This window comes from Triturus cristatus, chromosome 11, assembly GCF_964204655.1.
Source record: "Triturus cristatus chromosome 11, aTriCri1.1, whole genome shotgun sequence".
Classification (NCBI taxonomy): Eukaryota; Metazoa; Chordata; class Amphibia; order Caudata; family Salamandridae; genus Triturus; species Triturus cristatus.
The window spans coordinates 433,865,104-433,879,566 of NC_140594.1; the positions used below are offsets into that span (position 1 = coordinate 433,865,104).

The window sequence follows — 14,463 nt, forward strand, 5'->3', positions numbered from 1 at the left end:
TTTCATCAGCCTATTTCTCAGAACCTAAAATACACTGTGTGGCAAACCCCTGTCAAGAATCTGGCCATTTTCGGGAAGAATATTGAAGCTTTGTGCAACGGAATCCAGACATTCCCAGCAGTGGAGACTGGCGGTGAGTTTGGTGACAGTTTGTTATAGCTTGTGGCTTAATGCTTTGTTTATTTCCTCACCATTTTATGAGGCTTCATCTAGGAATGTTTGGGGGTATATAGAGGCAGTTCTGTCAGGTTGTATAAACTTTGTGCACAAGATACAGTGGAAACTATGCTCATTTTCATCTTAACCAACCCCACCGGTAGCCACATACACGGGGATACAGGAGCCAAGTGGCACAAGCGGAAAAGGGAAATGGGATAAGAGACAAAACAAAAACACAGGACTCCACAACTCTGCCTCATCACTTGTGCCGGTCAAGGTGGACTGCAAAATGTAATGGATCTCTGCAAGACAAGAAATATTTGAAATAACTTGTTGTTAAGAATGCTAAAGCAGAACTGTAATTGTGAATGAATATACTTTAGTAATATCTCTATGTACACAACTCTTTGTACTTTAATATGAAACTGGTCATTTAAAAAAAATGAAACATATGACAAATAGGTATCTCAAAGATATGTGTGTTCCAGCACTTCTTTCTAAATTTTGTATAAGTTCCTCAAGACTCTTCACTGTACCCTTTCTTGTGATAGATGAGTTATAGTTTCTACTTGACATCTTGTGCATGCCTTTCATATATAATTTGTATATGACATTCATATATAGGTATGTATATAGTAATTTTTAAGAATACTTTTTGCTTCTTCAAAGGCTGCCTATAACAGAATTGGCACCCCTAGACTTAAGAGTTCAGATAAATGTTCAAGAAAAACGTTTATGTTTATTTTCAATGTTATTCTTGAAAATCCAAGATGGCTGCCCTCTCTCTAGCACATGTGACAATGTGTGGCTTGCTAGGAATCATAGTCCATTGCTTGCCTATTGTTGTATAGAGCATGTCCACTATACGTGCTGTCTCAGTACAGCCAAAGCTGTTCCTCAGTGATGAAAGGAACCAAGTGTGAGCGGGTTTAGAAGACCGCTTCCCTGAACATGAACCACACTTACTGGAGAAGTACCTCTAGTCGCGCTTCCTGACTGTTACTTGAGGGAGTCATGCAGCTGGCTTGCGGTTCTAGCAAAGTCCAGCTCACTCTACCATAGTTTCGAGCTCATGATTGTAAGTGTGACAGTAATCAGGGACAGGTGATGCTTCTAGTGAGACATTTGGAATAATGTACCTTGCAGCACAATACTGACTGACAGTCACCATGTGTACTAACACTCTACTATTCAGTGGCGTAACGATAATTGAGGGGACCGCCCTGCAAGGTACGTGGAGGGGCCCCCTCCGGACTCTATCAGGAGCTCCCCGGCCGAAGTGCAGTGCTAAGGGGGCACCCTGGAGCTTGGGGGCACCCCTGCACTGCGGGGGATGCAGGGGCCTGTGTTACGCTCCTACTACTATTTTATTTAGCTGATAAACCTTAGGGAAGGGATTTCATTGCATTTTTGACTTTTATATTAATATTCAATGCTTTTAATGCAAAGCTTGCAGCTTTCAGCACTTTTTAATTGTTGTATTATCCCCGTTGCAATACAACACAAAATTTCTAGTTGAGTTTCAGAAATTATGAAAGGATCTTTAAGTGCCAGACAATTAAATTTTGGACAATTACAATTTGAGCAGTTTTAACATCAAATTTAATAAAGTGTATACCCTGGCATGACACTTTTACTGTTACTAGACAGCATAAGAGTTATTTTAGCTAGTTATGTCCCAATACATATTGCCGGTCGATTGTTCGACCTGGTATTATTCCAATGCCCCAGATGAGGATGATGATGCATTCATTACATTATAACTCCACTCCTTTGATAATCACAATCCCATGCAACATTCGCAGAGTACTTACATGCAGATGATAATTTTAAAGCATTAACATAAGCAAACATGCCTCCTTGTCCACTCTGCATTATTTATCATGTTGAACTTCTATAAAATGCTCACACAAAATGTAAACAAGGCAAGATAAACTAGAGCCCCTATAAAAGTAATAAACACTACTTACTAAGGTGTTTTTGCAACTCCATGGCTTTTGCTAAATAATGTAGGTTGTATTAAAGAGGCCATAGATCTTGATATCAACACTATGGTGCTCAATATCAAGGAGCATCGGTTCATAGATCTAAAACTCAGGTTAAGCCACAGCCTTCATAATCCTGGTCAGGAGTCATTGATACCAGGGCTCATGGGCTGCTCCTCGCCTGACTCAAACATGAGTTAGGAGTGAGCGGTAAGGTTCTAGATTAGATCAAATACTTTTTAACATATCACCAGCAACAGATCCATCTAGGTCAATAGATGTAAAGAGTGCAAACCTTGAAAAATTAGATACCCCTGGCATCAGTCTTGACACCAGTCCTATTCAATACCTACAGGGTCCATATGGTGTGGATCCTTGTGGCTCATGGTTTTGAGGTTTCACATACACACTAATGACACTCAGACGCTTTTTGCTGTTTGCTGTCTAGGAATTCTTCCCTGAATCCCTTATTCTAGTTACGTTCTAATCACACCTTGCCTTGTTTACTATCCATACATACAGGGATGTCAATAAATATATTTTTTTTGAATTTCAGAAAAACTAAAATTGAGTTTAATGTATTCTAGGATTTCAGCAATGGAAGCAATTGGTCCGTTTCCAGAATCTGTTTTTGTAGCTACTTTAGTGGCTCAGATAGTTTTCGGCCTGTGAGAATATGGCCATGTTTCTACATTACACCAGAAACTAGGCCGTCTAATGGAGGAAACCCAGGTCATGCTTTAAGTTGATGACACCGAATAAAAGGATCAATCCAAAGGGTACAATTTATTAAATAATAACTTATGTACAAAGTAATGACCTCAGCCAGCCATACAGGTTAACTGTCTCTCGCCAACTCTTTATAGATTTTCAGTGTCCCAAGATTCCACCGCTGACATCATAGGGATGATATCTAACAACAATGTCTCAACGTGGAATTCAATGGAAGGACAAGTTATTCAAAGGTGAGATGTATCTTAAAGTATCAGAGGAGTGAATCCATATAGAGAGGACAACAGGAGACCAAGTTTGTAGGAAAGAGTTGTATTTTCAACACATGATGAACATATTACGTCATATGTACATATCATATAGGTTAAAAGCACTGCGTGACACTTAGTGAAAGTGTAACCGGAAGAATACTGTGCACAAGTGCTCGTGGAGTTTGTGACGGCGCAAGTGACACATAAAGTGGTATATACAGCGGTGAAACGGCGCAACAGGGAGAACAATGGTACTTTGAATATGCCAAAGTTAGGGCATTTACACAATAAATGTATGAGATTTCAAAGAACAGTAGAGCAAATGCCCATGATTATAAATGCGCCAACAGTAACGCTGTTGAAGTCGACGGCGTTTCGGCCCGTAACACTCTAGGCCATCATCAGGACTGGTTACACATATTTTGAACAGTGCTAGGGTAAAGGAAAAACAATTCTCAAAAACTGGACCAAAGAGGGAGAAAAGGGGACAGTCGTGCAAATGGTGGTGACCACGGCGACGTATAGCGGCCATAGGTACGAGTCTTCTGAGTGGCCATAGGGGCCGGTGCTCAGGAAGGCCAAGGCGCAGTGATCGGTCGAGTTGTGAAGGCGAAAGCGGGTATCACAGCGGCACAAGAGTGAAGTGGGCCGTGCCCGAGTTGGCAGGAAAGTCCAGGCATAGAGTGACTAGAGTACGGGGCCAGAGAATGGTGAGCGGTGTGGTCGATTTATTCAAGTGCCTGATACCGGAGTGAAAAGCGGGACCACGCGACGTGAGGGTAAAAGGGGTTGGGATGGGAAGGAGTGCCTCGGTGGGGGAATAGTGGAAAGGCCGAGAAAAAACGAGAGGTGACAGCGGGCGATACACAGGGAAAGAAGAGGGACAGAAAACTTACTCGCACGGAAAGGGCGAGCCGAGTTAATCGGCAAAGCTGGACCCCGTGTGGAGTCAGACAGGTCCGGGGAAGTCCAAACTAGATGGGGAGAGAAAGCAGGGGGTGAGGAGAAGGGCAAGGGGGAACGGTGGAAGGGAGACAAACAGGGAAAGAAGAGGGACAAAAACTTACTCGTACGGAAAGGGCGAGCCGAGCTAAACGGCAAAGCTGGACCACGTGTGGGGTCAGACGGGTCCGGGGTAGTCCAAACTAGACGGGGACAAAGGGCAAGGAGTGAGGAGAAGGGCAAGGGGGAACAATGGAAAGGAGAGGGAGTGAGGGTAACACTTACTTCGGGAGGGAGGCGGAGCGCAATCAATGCAGAAGCTGAAAAGAAAAGGCGAGGTTTAGAAACGGGCCAGATGGACGGGTCCAGGGGAAGGGAGTCGCGAGGAGAGCATACTTTCCGTGCGAGTAAGTTTTCTGTCCCTCTTCTTTCCCTGTGTATCGCCCGCTGTCACCTCTCGTTTTTTCTCGGCCTTTCCACTATTCCCCCACCGAGGCACTCCTTCCCATCCCAACCCCTTTTACCCTCACGTCACGTGGTCCCGCTTTTCACTCCGGTATCAGGCACTTGAATAAATCGACCACACCGCTCACCATTCTCTGGCCCCGTACTCTAGTCACTCTATGTCTGGACTTTCCTGCCAACTCGGGCACGGCCCACTTCACTCTTGTGCCGCTGTGATACCCGCTTTCGCCTTCACAACTCGACCGATCACTGCGCCTTGGCCTTCCTGAGCACCGGCACCTATGGCCACTCAGAAGACTCGTACCTATGGCCGCTATACGTCGCCGTGGTCACCACCATTTGCACGACTGTCCCCTTTTCTCCCTCTTTGGTCCAGTTTTTGAGAATTGTTTTTCCTTTACCCTAGCACTGTTCAAAATATGTGTAACCAGTCCTGATGATGGCCTAGAGTGTTACGGGCCGAAACGCCGTCGACTTCAACAGCGTTACTGTTGGCGCATTTATAATCATGGGCATTTGCTCTACTGTTCTTTGAAATCTCATACATTTATTGTGTAAATGCCCTAACTTTGGCATATTCAAAGTACCATTGTTCTCCCTGTTGCGCCGTTTCACCGCTGTATATACCACTTTATGTGTCACTTGCGCCGTCACAAACTCCACGAGCACTTGTGCACAGTATTCTTTCGGTTACACTTTCACTAAGTGTCACGCAGTGCTTTTAACCTATATGATATGTACATATGACGTAATATGTTCATCATGTGTTGAAAATACAACTCTTTCCTACAAACTTGGTCTCCTGTTGTCCTCTCTATATGGATTCACTCCTCTGATACTTTAAGATACATCTCACCTTTGAATAACTTGTCCTTCCATTGAATTCCACGTTGAGACATTGTTGTTAGATATCATGTACTGCCCCAGTCTCACTGTGGTTTATGGGCTACCTCCTGTGGTCTGATACTGACATCATAGGGATGTCATCGACATACCACCTCTGACATCGTAGGGATGCCATCTCTAGGTACCACACACCTTCCACCCAACAATAGAAAAAACATAAAACTATTTACAAAATAAAGAAAAATCTCATGAGACATGTGGGAAGATATCCAACACATTGCAAGTTTTACACATTAATTGGCATAATCTTTCGGATAAGAAGGCTGTTTTGTTGCCCGAAGAACCTTCTCATACCCAGACTGAGGCATAAGTACATTGTTATTCTGACATACCATTAGCATTTTCACTGACACCACATGGATGTGAGTATTTAGCTACCCTATTTAGGTTCCATATCCTGTTGTCCTACGTCTTGATCGCAATTTTAAATAAGTTCACCACTCTCATCTTACTGATGAACTTTGACTGACATGACCTTGTCCCCAAAAGTTTGATTTTGAGCCAATCTCCTACAGTCACCCTGGTTTCTTTGACTTTCTTCTGCTCATCAAACTCACATTTCTTTTCAACATCTGGCATCTTTCATTGCCAGAAAAGTCCCCACCCAATAACTGTTCACCAGACAAACTTCTCTTTTTGTTGACCCAACTTGGGAGATAGAGCAATTAGGTTTTCTGCCTTTGAAAAGTTCAAAATGAGATCTTCCAGTCATGGAGTTAGGCATCAATCTATACACCATTTGTTTCACCTCCTTTAACCAATATTTACCACATGCAACAGCCGGTTGAATGGTTTCTTTTAAAACTTTGTTAAATAATCATACCAAACCCTCCAGTCATCGCTGGAGCTTAAAATTGACTCTGTAACAACGGAAGTAGGTCTCCTTCGAGCAAACTTCCAAAAGAGGTCTGAAAAAGTACACACAGCTGAGACTGATATCCGTGAGCTCCAGTCCTCGTCTAAATCGATTGTGGAGCAAGTGCGTAAGCTAACAAGACAACAAGAAGCGTTGGAAGCGAGGGTCGAGGACCAGGAAGGGAGATCCGGGCAAAACAACCTGCGGATAGTGGGAGTCACTGAGGGAGCATAATCCCAGTGTGTCAACCTCTTTGTGGATGATTTAATTATGAAACACCTGAAACCTAATTACCTGTCAACGTTCTTTTCGGTTGAAAGGGCACACAGAGCCCCGGTTCCACAACCAAAACTGGGGGCCCCTCTGCGCACCATCATAGCCCGGATGCTGAACTTCAGAGACCGGGATGTCATTCTGCAGGCAGCCCGGCAACAGGGAGATCTTAAATATGAGAACTCTACAATCTGGTTTTTTACTGACTTTACCTACCAGGTCCAGAAGCAACAGAGCAGCTTCAAGGGGGTCAAGAGGACCCTTAGGGAAAGAGACATCAATAGGGAAAGAGACATCAAATACATGATGCTGTTCCCAGCCAAAGTAAAAGTCAAAGCAGAAGGGAAATCCTGGTTCTTCACCTAACCGAAGGAGGTGGGGGAGTGGCTAGAGGGGTGGCAAACAAAGGGGCCAAAGTACCCAAGAGGCCCAAGGAGGACCAACCCTCATGTAACAACTGAAGAAGATCCCCTGGCAACTGAAAATGCCAATCGGTACAGAGAGTGATCCCTGACTGCGTCCCAGATGGACAAAAAAGGAAACTGACCAACATAAAAGCTCTGAATCCCAGCATTTGCAGGATTAACGAGAGGACACAAAGATCACATGAAGACTACCGCACCAAGAAGCAGGTTGGGCAGAGGTACTACCATGACAGGTGGACGCAGGAGGATAACTGAGGGAAGTACTGAACCCAGATTGGTTGCTAGAGTATACAACAAACGAAATGGGGAAAGGTGGAGGGGTAAAGGGGTAAAGGGGTGTAATGAGTAAAGTAGGGGTGTCCTGATCATGGGCAAGAAGAACTTGCGGGTGGAGTGAGCACGTGGAACAGTTGCATTGGGGAAGCCAACCCCCTAAGATGGTTAGTTTGCACTTAGAAGCAACAGGCACTCTTCAAATTGGGGTTGTGGGAAGTTCAAGTCCCACAGTGCTGGGTGGCAGGGAGGGGGGAGTTAGGGTTTATATAGTTTTACTGTTTAGCTTGTTAGTAGTTGACCAAGGAACAAGATCAATGGATGGGACAGGGGGAGGGGGGAGACAGTCCCTAGGGAAAACTCCACCACACAACACGAACAAAAGAGGGAACAAAATCTACAAAGAGACTATGCAACGACAGTAAGGGCTTAAGATAATAGCCTGGGGTCCAACATAAAATGCACACTAGTACTCCAATTTATTAAGCGGCACAAACCAGGCATGGTATTCCTGCAGGAGACGCGCTTACAAGGGCACAACTACAAAGCATTGAACAGGTGGGGATATAAATTAACAGTGCATGTAGGATACACAACAGGGTCACGGGGAGTGGGTATTGTTCTCAGAACCACCACAACATATGTTCCAGACAAAACATGGTGAGAACCGCTGGGTTGGTTTGTTCTTCAGTTGGGGAGATGGGATGGAAGACTTCTGAACCTAGTCTCTGTGTACCTCTCACTGACACTACAAAGCGAGACCAGATACGCCCTGGGAGCACAGCTCCTAGAGATGCAGGTTGGTACACTAATTATTGGTGTAGGCATGAATGACGTCATCTCCCTTTCAGAGGACAGATGGACAAGGAGGGCAGCCGCAGACATCAGGACTCCTCTAGGAAGCTTCACGGAGGCAACGGGGTGGGCTGACCTTTGGAGATCTCATAATCGGGGAGAGAGCCAATAAACGCACCAATCGGTGAGACACAGGAGTTTGTCACAAATAGATTATATGTTCACCCTGGGTCATGAGGTGGGAACTTTCTGTGATACACAGCATTTAGCGAGAGGTATTTCGGACCATTCGCCAGTGGTGATGTGGCTCAAGGGAACAACAGCGAGAAGCGCCCTACCCCCCAGACTGGAGGCCTGGCACTTAATGGACAGGGAGTTCTTGGAGCAGATGCGGGAGGGCACTGAGACATATTTTCAGCAGAATGAGGGGTCGGTGGAATCAAGCTGTGTTCTCTGGGAAGCAAGAGCTCATGTTCTATCAATTCAGCGAAAGAGATACGAGGTGGGAGACAAGGCCACATAACTGATCACCTGGCTCGAGAAAAAAGACAGCGAGAGAAGCTGGGTGACGGAAATTCTAGCCCGCAATGGGGTGGTGCACATGGGAGACGAGAAAATAGATGCAGGTTTTGCTGATTTTTATGAGGATATAGAAACCTCCAAGTCAAGCAGGTCTAGCCTCGACTGCTCCGAACTTCTGGTAACAATGAACCTAAACACCTTATCGAAGGAGGACTTGGAGATGTTAGATAGCGACATAACAGCAGAAGAAATAGCTGGCGCTCTCAGGGGACTCCAGTCCGGTAATGAATCTGGCCCAAATGGTTTGCCCCTTGAACTGTTCAAGAAAACTGCCCAGAAATTAGCACCCCAACTCCTGAACATGTTCCTGGAGGCCAGGGAGAAAGGACAGCTACCCGAAGACCAAAGAACTGCCACAATAGTGGTAATCCCTAAAAAGGGGAATCCGCATGCAGAGTGTACATCGAACTGGCCCATCTCCCTGCTCAACGCAGAGCCCAAAATTCAAGCCAAAGTCTTGGGAAACAGATTAGCAGGTGTACTGCCCTCGTGATACACCCTGACCAGTCCGGCTTTGTGCCGAAGCGCAGTACACGTCTAAATTTAAGAAGGCAATATGGGGTGCTAACCTAACGAAAGAATATGGGGCAGAGGATGTGGCAGTCTTCCCTCTAGATGCCTGAATGGCCTTTGACAGTGTGGAGTGGACCTACTTGTTTGCCCTGTTGCCCCGATTGGGCTTCAGTCCTAATTTTTGTGCCTAGGTCTGCCTATTGTATGAAGCCCCTTGGGCTAGGGTTTGGGTAAACGGCTGTGTCTCCCAGGCGATAGAGCTACAAAGGGGCACACAACAGGGATGCCCGCTATCTCCCATGATTTTTGCTCTAGCCCTGGAGCCGTTGGCAACCTGGGTGCGTGGAGACCTGCTCATTCGTAGGATTGCAATAGATGAAACGTGGGAGGAAAAGATATCGCTCTATGCAGAAGATATTCTACTTTACATAAGTAAACCCCGTACCTCGAAACTAACGCTGGGCGTAGTTCGAGTAGTAGAGCTACGTGTAGCTACGCGATGTGCACTTCGCATTATGCGAGATACGCGTAGCACTACGCGAACTGAGTAGTACGCTGTTCGCGATGATTGCACAGTGCCGGATGCTTGTCCGCACTGTGCAATCATTGCAAACGGAATCTTGCACAGTGCAAGCGGTCGTTTTCTGCCGCTCGAGTAGATTTTTACTCGAGCTGCAACTTTCTCAACGCGGACTGGTAGTTTCTCATCGCAAGCGGTCGCGAGCATATGCGACCACTCGCAATGAGAAACCTGACCTCCCCGCGTTGAGAATCTCGCCGGGAGGTTTATTTTCCACGCTCGCGATCGGCAACTTGATGTTGCTGAACGCGAACGAGGAAAATGTCTCGCCGGGATGTCATTTTGCTCGCTTGCGGTCGCCAACTTGTCGTTGAGGACTGCGAGCGAGCAAAAAATGCCAACTACGCTATGCTACGCGATTTTGCACTGTGCTACGTGCAATTTGCGTAGCGCGAAGTAGCACAAACTACGCAAACTTTGCGAGCGTAGCATAGTTGTCCACCCAGGGTTACTCGATACCGAGAATTCTACATATCTTTGAACTACCCTCGGGGATGCGGCGTGCAGGGCACCTTTTATCACACACTTTGGACCTGCCCATTCATACAAGCTTATTGCAAAATAACTGACATAATGGGGGAGGTGACAAATGTGTCAGTGCCACTGGAAGCTGGGTGGGTACTGCTGGGGGTGTCCTTTGAGGTGAAGTGGCCAAAGCATGCTAGCATCTGGCTTAGGACAGTGGCTACAGTGGTGAAACACAACCTAGCTAGGCTATGGGGGGCAGCGAGACCTTCGGCAATAAAGTGCTGCAAAGTAGACTTAGACTGGAGCTAGCAGGCGGAGCAGACAATATGAAAAAATATGGGGGCCATGGATACAGTACTGGGGGATATCCAACCAAACTGGGGGGGAGGCTGGAGCTACTTTTTGAAGCTTAGTGTGGGGGGGGGGAAAGGGCCTGAGACTAGCTAGCTAATACTGTGAGAGCCACAATGATTAAGAATAAGCCAAAGTCGATACTTGAAAAGAGACATAGCCACCTGCGAATGGCCAATTCATGGTAATGGGGTATGGTGCAACTGAGATGTGTCATAAATAAACTACCAAATCAAAAGAAGTAAAAAACAATCTATCTTACCATTTCCTGTGGGATGATAGAGAGAGGATTTTCTATGCGTTATATACCCTTCTAAATCAAAATTTTCTCCATCTGCCTTGAGGTCAACTGAACACCATTGTCTGTAAGTAGCGAAGATGGATAGCCCTCTCTCTCAAACATTAAATCAAAAAACAATATACTATACCTAATTTCCACAGAATTAAAAAATGTCCACATCTGGCCATCTGGAATACATATTGATGCAACTGAGTAGGTAATGATCCACACTTGAAATTTTGATTGGCCTCTCTATATCCAACGGAATTTCTTCTCACGGTCACACAGGCATATTGCGTAAGACTATGTATTGGCCTTAAAGCCTTATCACTGCTCACACATTCACAGCATTGTCTCACTCTACGTTCCATCATAAGATCCATACCCGGCAACCAACAATCTCCTCTCACTCTCTCCTTAGTCTTTGAGGTGCCTGAGTGACGTTTGTGTGCTTTTTCAACTATCAGTTCCCTCAAACTCTTGGGAGGGACAAGTCTGCTACCTCCTAATGAGAACCTATCATTCACACTCAACTCATCTTTCACACCCCAAAACGCTTTGACCCCTTCCTCACAATCACTTTTCGTGCACCAAAGTCCTTCTGCCATACGCATTACTTCCTGTGAGATGGAGTCTGCCTGTGTTCCACCCATCCATTCCTGCTCCTGTATAACTCCATTAGAGATCTTACACACCTTCAAATCATCCTCCTGTTGAACATAATTTAGAGTATTACTATAGCAGGACACTTCCTCATCCTTATCACAGCACAATTTGGAAAAGCAATCAGCAATTGTATTCTTGACACCCGGAATGTACACAACATCAAAATCAAACTCCTGGAGTTTAACCACCCATTTGCAAATCCTTGTTGAAATACTGTCAATCCCTTTGCAGGTGGTGAAGAGCTCCTTTAAATGCTTGTGATCTGTTTTTATTTCAAAATGGCTTCCTCATAAAAAGTTTCTTAATTTTCTTACAGTCAAACGTATAGCCAGAAAACACACATCTCATTAATGCTGGGAAGAGGGTTGTGGTCTACTATCACACTTTTATTTAACTACCAGAGGTTCAAACATACCCTTGCCTCACCATTTGCTTTGCGTGCCATCACCACTGGCACCAACCATTCAGATGCTTTGATTTCTTCTATGATACCATTAATTTTTAGTTTGTTTAGTTTCTTAGCCATATCCTTCTTTACCATCTACGGCACATTCCTAACTTTGCACACTTTAAGCACAAGATTTAGTTTGAGATATATGAGATGCACATCATTTTTTAAACAACTTAGAGTTTTTTTAAATACCTTGGGAAAATCCTTTGCAAATCTCCTGGCATTACATCCATTATTCTCTTTTATCTGACTCATCTCACCTCAATAACCTCTTTTAGACGTACAGAAGGAGAATTATTGGGATGCAAATATACTTTCAAATCCCTTTGATGGGACCAACTTATAGAATCTCCTTTTATAGAGATGTTAATTTTCGCTGCTGTTAGCCTGCCCGAAAACTGCAGACTTCCTGGTAAATATCATAGCAGCTGTATGGGCTTTCCCCCATAAGCTTTTGTTTTGATATTTGACCTTGTTCCTTAATTTGGAATCAAAGACGCTCTTGAGAATTAAGGTGATTTTAGCTACTGCATCGAATACCATCTTTACTGGCTTACTATTCACTAACACTTCCTCAATTGGGCCTTCATTTCACCCATCTGTGATGTGCAACAGCACCTCCTCACATTCACTGTCAGAATCAAAGCTAATCTCTCCGATTTTTTGCTTACCGGAGACAATTGAGCTACAGCATTTTGGAAATGACCCTTTTTACCACATTTTTTACAACATGCCTTCCACCCTGGGCAATGCTTGAAGTTGGCCACATGAGTGATGTTACCACAACGAAAACATTTGATAGGTTCTTTCTGCACACTCTAGCATCTTCTTTCTTAGTAGTATTCTTCTTAGAACCATTCTTGACCAGATGAACCTTATCTTCATCCCCTTTCTCCCCCAAAACGTTATGCTTTCTGATTGTCGCCACACACACCATAGGATGCTCCCACCTTTTATCAATAGTCAACACATCCTTCAAATTTGGGTTATCTTTCTGCTGTAGAATTTTCTTTCACTTTATCAATAAAACACCACAGCATGAACTGATCGCGGAGCCTTTCTTCAGAAGACCCTCCAAAATTATAAGTGGAAGATAGCTAGCACAAAGAGGAAATATATTCTTCTACAGATTCACCTTCCCCCTGCATCCTCTTCCCAAGTGATACCTTTCCAAAACCGAACTCACCTTGGGATGATAATGCACATCCAATTTTTTAATACACAGAGTAAAATCATTTATATATTCTGTCTCATCATCAGAAAGGTCAGGCAAATGTCCATATACTGCCTGACCCACTGGACCCAAGAAATACATTAAAAGAGAAATTTTTCTCTCCACTCTCAAATGCGTACCGCATACCCTTGAGTAGTGCACGAACACCTTCTTCCATTTGGGCCATTAAATGTCTGGTTCACCTGGCAATGTTAAAAAGAAAGGTAGAGCACTAATCCCATACATTATTAACTGAAACAGTAAAATCAATATAAATAAAAACCCAGTAAATATCCAAGGCTTAGATATTTAGATAAAAATACGCTGCTTGTTGGTTCTGGCTGGCGCTGCATTGGTGCGAGGGCTGTTTACACCCACGACTAGCGGAACCCGCTTTGCGGGTCCCGCTGCGGATCCCCCTCACCTCTACTTGCCGCTGCTGGTCTCCTGCCTGTCTGGCTGCTTCGTGTGGGGCTTGTGAGGCTACAGGGCTGCGAGCGTGAACCGGGACTCGTTTTCCCAGGAGTCCCGGAGGCAGAGTCACCTGGCCCCGCTCTCCCTGAACGCCCCGCCCACACCTTGCTAAACTTAAACTGCACCTGGACCCTCTCTTCGTGGGACGCTGCTTGTTGGTTCTGGCTGGCGCTGCATTGGTGCGAGGGCTGTTTACACCCACGACTAGCGGAACCCGCTTCGCGGGTCCCGCTGCGGATCCCCCTCACCTCTACTTGCCGCTGCTGGTCTCCTGCCTGTCTGGCTGCTTCGTGTGGGGCTTGTGAGGCTACAGGGCTGCGAGCGTGAACCGGGACTCGTTTTCCCAGGAGTCCCGGAGGCAGAGTCACCTGGCCCCGCTCTCCCTGAACGCCCCGCCCACACCTTGCTAAACTTAAACTGCACCTGGACCCTCTCTTCGTGGGACGCTGCTTGTTGGTTCTGGCTGGCGCTGCATTGGTGCGAGGGCTGTTTACACCCACGACTAGCGGAACCCGCTTCGCGGGTCCCGCTGCGGATCCCCCTCACCTCTACTTGCCGCTGCTGGTCTCCTGCCTGTCTGGCTGCTTCGTGTGGGGCTTGTGAGGCTACAGGGCTGCGAGCGTGAACCGGGACTCGTTTTCCCAGGAGTCCCGGAGGCAGAGTCACCTGGCCCCGCTCTCCCTGAACGCCCCGCCCACACCTCGTCACAACATACCTCATTGGTCCTTGGGATACAAATATTGGAGAGAGACGCTGCGCGGGAGCGCGCGGGAGCGCGCGGGAGCGACCGGGGCGAAGACCGGGCAAAGAGCGGGCCGTTTGA

General features: G+C 45.9%; 1 protein-coding gene across 1 annotated transcript in view; it reads left to right on the forward strand.

The window, feature by feature from the left end:
• The window catches only part of LOC146784396 (gastrokine-1-like), an 83,726-nt gene that overhangs the window by 51,579 nt on the left and 17,684 nt on the right, over positions 1-14,463 (forward strand). The window contains exon 5 of the mRNA XM_085636329.1: positions 10-133. Coding sequence (XP_085492455.1) covers positions 10-133 — 124 coding nt within the window. The remainder of the gene's footprint in view (positions 1-9; positions 134-14,463) is intronic.